A 3,311-nucleotide genomic window follows, 5' to 3' on the forward strand; every position below is an offset into this window, starting at 1 on the left:
GTAACTTGTCCATATTATCTATATAAAATACAACTTTTCTGTATATACAATTCTTATTGAAATATTTTATATAATTTATCTGAACAGTCTTTCAATAAGTGCTGCTCTTATCGCAAAACCTTCACCCGGTTGCCAATGTGGTTCATTATTTGGCATATCGATTTCATTATATTGTTCTTCTTGTTCTTCCTCTTCTAAAATGTCACTAAAGGTTAATGCCAAATTATGTAGTACGGCACAAGCGACTACAATTGTAGTTGAACAAATCAACTTGTTGCTTAACCCTCTCGATAGGCATGGAAATCTACGCTTCCAAACTCCAAACGTTCTTTCGACAACCTGACGTGTTCTTCTATGAAGTACGTTGTAACTGTAATAAGAAATATTTGTATTTAATATTAAATTTATAAACCCTAAATTAGCTGTATTTTTTAAATATTTTTAAAAACATTTTTGACAATAATTTTAACAGTTGGTAACAATATTCTTATATATATATATAGCAAATTAGAATTTCAAAATGATGAATTATTACAAATATATAATACTAACGCGTTTTCCTCCTCTGTTCGTGGATTTTGAATTGGAGTTAAAAGAAATGGTAGACAAGGATACCCAGCATCTCCTATTAGAGTACCTGTAAGTTGCCGTTCAACATATCTCATGTATATCCTAGAGTTTTGAAAAATTCGACTGTCATGCTGTCCACCTGGCCATTCTGGTACAATATCCAGAAATTCTGTTCTAGGGCCTACGACAGCCTGTATACAGATACATAAAAGAAAATATGATTAGTAAGTATTAATATTTATAGCAAAATATGTATATAATAACATTAATTATATTAACATCAATTATATAACATATAATAATCAATAACTGTTTTTTCTAAAAAATTATGCCGTTACAATAATTGTATATTTACAAGTCTATTTATACATACCTGTACATTTAAAGAAAAATATCCCTTTCGGTTTCTGTAAATTTCCTCAACGTTATGAAAATTAGTACCGACTAAGCGTATATGCGTACAATCAATTGCTCCTTCGATACCAGGCAAACCAATACCTCTATTACCACGTCCAATATCTTTAAAAAGTCTTTTATTTTCTTGTATGGCATCTGGTGAAGAAGGCATCTTTATAATTTCATTTAAGAGTCTTGCTAAAAGTAGAGATACTCGAAAAACTATTCTTGAAACAGTTGGCTGTGAGACGATTATCGTATCTCCAAGTACTTGCTGCAAAAATATTAAACTATATTAATACCATAATATTGCAAAAAAGATTTGTGTAAAACATTCTCTAAAATAATTATATTTTTCTTATACATAATTGGGTGCTTTCTATTTACTGACACAAGTAGACACAAGTGTCTCTGCCTTGTTACTCATTGAATGCAAAGAAAGATTTCTAATGATATTTGTGTCGACTTGTGTCAATAAATGGAAAACACCCTATATATATATATTATATCTTACATGTTTTATTATATAATTACGTATATAATTACATACTTACTTGAAAACTGCCTGTTGCATAGAATCGTAGACAAATTAACAATTGACACAGTGGAGGAATAGGAAGGCCACGGTTATTATCACGTATTAGTTCATTTTCTATCTTAGGTAGAATTCCATATAGAATAGACTCTTTATTAAACCTAAACCGCCTTTTAAATTCTCGGTTGTAATAATATTCAAACGGATTCATCCAGTCTCTTATGTATCTTTTCGGAGCTCGTAGTACATAACCTCCATCGTCGTCAAAATCGATTTCATCCATTTCATCTAAATTAATATTTCTTATGTTCTCTATTTCCATTTTAAACAAAATATCGAATTTGTCACATCAAAGATAAAAATAACGATTTGTATCACTTAAAAAGCTGTTACACTTTACTGGTAAATATATAAGAATATCTTAAGTCTACTTTTAACTCGACTTGGATTTTAACCGATTTTGTCTTGCTAGAGAAATGCTTAGGATCATCTTAAATGATTATGAATTTGACAGTAATAAGATAATCTTAAGATGATGCTTATGTGAAATAAGATATGTTCATGAATCCCGTTGAAACGTCTTAAGATTGCCTTCAAATAAGATAGACTTTCATAAGTCACAGCTTGAACTTTCTCTTGAGTTCTGTCTTATTCACTGTCTGTGAATCTAGAGGGCATCTTAAGATCGAACTTAAGACGATCTTAAATATAAGAAGCGACTATGAATACCGCCCTTCATCACATTTTGCATAACCAGCTTGAGAAGCTCGCGCACGTACACTTCCACAAGCACTTCGTCCCGGCCGAAACGATTCTTTAAACTTGCGATTGCACCGTCATAGTTCTCTTCGATGGGAGGGAAACTGGCAACTAGTTCAGCTGCACGCGACTCTGGTGTCATCGCCTGTAGTAGATACTGAAACTTGTCTCCTTTGTTGATGTTAGCATCCTCGTGTATCTTTTTGAATTGCGACCAGAAGGGCAGCCATTCCTTCACGTCCCCGCTGAATTTTTTCAATTCGATTTTAGGCAGTTTTATCATAGGTTGGGCGCTGACGAGATGTGTCTTATCGACTACCGAGTTCATAGTATTGTTCCCGGCATTGTTCGCCGCGGTCGGTAAATGTGTCATGGCAGCCATCCGTGCACGTATATATTTGCGCTTGTATTCGTCATTGCTCGTCATCTCCGCATCGATTGTCTCTGTCTTCACATTTTCCGTCTCTATCAGGCACGTAATGTAGACCGAATTGGCCTCTTCTAACGCCTTGTTCTTTTCTTCGAGAACTTGTAGAAATACTTGTAGCTCGGTCAGATCCGTGGCGCCTGTATTCGCATCCGTTATTCTCAGAACTAAGTCGTTCAACGCGCGCGTGAAAGCCGTTCGCATTACGGTGCGTTTCTTCTTTGCAGCTTCCATCTTGGATGCTCGATTTCACACGCGACACAACCCGACGATTATATCCTTCACTCACTGTCCTGTCACGGTCGCCAAAAATGTTAATAATCGAAGGATAATCGGGATAAGAGAGGTGAACGGAAGAAGTATATCCAGCGAGAACTTAAACTGTTTATATAATAACGATAAGATTTTCGTACAGAGTCTTGTTTTCTACGTGCACGCGCTACCGATCTTCGTACATTCTACTACACACTTCTGCCAACCTAAATTAAGGACCTTCTTCAATGCCCACGCTCACAATAGCAGCGCCATCCCAGTATTACCACTTTAAGGCTAGAACCTTTTCAATATTTATGCTCACGGTAGCAGCGCTCACACAGTATTACCACCTTAAATCTAGAACCCTTT

General features: G+C 35.2%; 2 protein-coding genes across 2 annotated transcripts; both read right to left on the bottom strand.

Moving 5' to 3' along the window:
* Positions 1-10: 10 nt before the first annotated feature.
* LOC112454979 (putative nuclease HARBI1) lies at positions 11-2,230 on the bottom strand. The gene is made up of 4 exons (XM_025016642.1): positions 1,521-2,230; positions 944-1,240; positions 553-761; positions 11-370 (listed from the first exon to the last, which is right to left on the bottom strand). Exons 1-4 carry the CDS (start codon positions 1,821-1,823, stop codon positions 76-78), a joined length of 1,104 nt encoding a protein of 367 aa, XP_024872410.1. The 5' UTR covers positions 1,824-2,230; the 3' UTR covers positions 11-75.
* On the bottom strand, positions 2,193-2,921 carry LOC112454980. The gene has a single exon (XM_025016643.1). The coding sequence runs from the start codon at positions 2,919-2,921 to the stop codon at positions 2,193-2,195; it is 729 nt and encodes a 242-aa protein (XP_024872411.1).
* Between the last annotated feature and the right edge of the window lie 390 nt (positions 2,922-3,311).

Source organism: Temnothorax curvispinosus, unplaced genomic scaffold (genome assembly GCF_003070985.1).
Source record: "Temnothorax curvispinosus isolate PA1 unplaced genomic scaffold, ASM307098v1 QBEX01005614.1, whole genome shotgun sequence".
Lineage (NCBI taxonomy): Eukaryota > Metazoa > Arthropoda > Insecta > Hymenoptera > Formicidae > Temnothorax > Temnothorax curvispinosus.

Coding starts and splice junctions, on each gene's coding strand:
- LOC112454979 (XM_025016642.1), bottom strand. CDS start 1,823: ATGGAAATAGAGAACATAAGAAATATTAATTTAGATGAAATGGATGAA. Junction 1,241..1,520: donor ATGCAACAGGCAGTTTTCAA/GTAAGTATGTAA, acceptor ATATTTTTGCAG/CAAGTACTTGGAGATACGAT. Junction 762..943: donor ATTTTTCTTTAAATGTACAG/GTATGTATAAAT, acceptor ATCTGTATACAG/GCTGTCGTAGGCCCTAGAAC.
- LOC112454980 (XM_025016643.1), bottom strand. CDS start 2,921: ATGGAAGCTGCAAAGAAGAAACGCACCGTAATGCGAACGGCTTTCACG.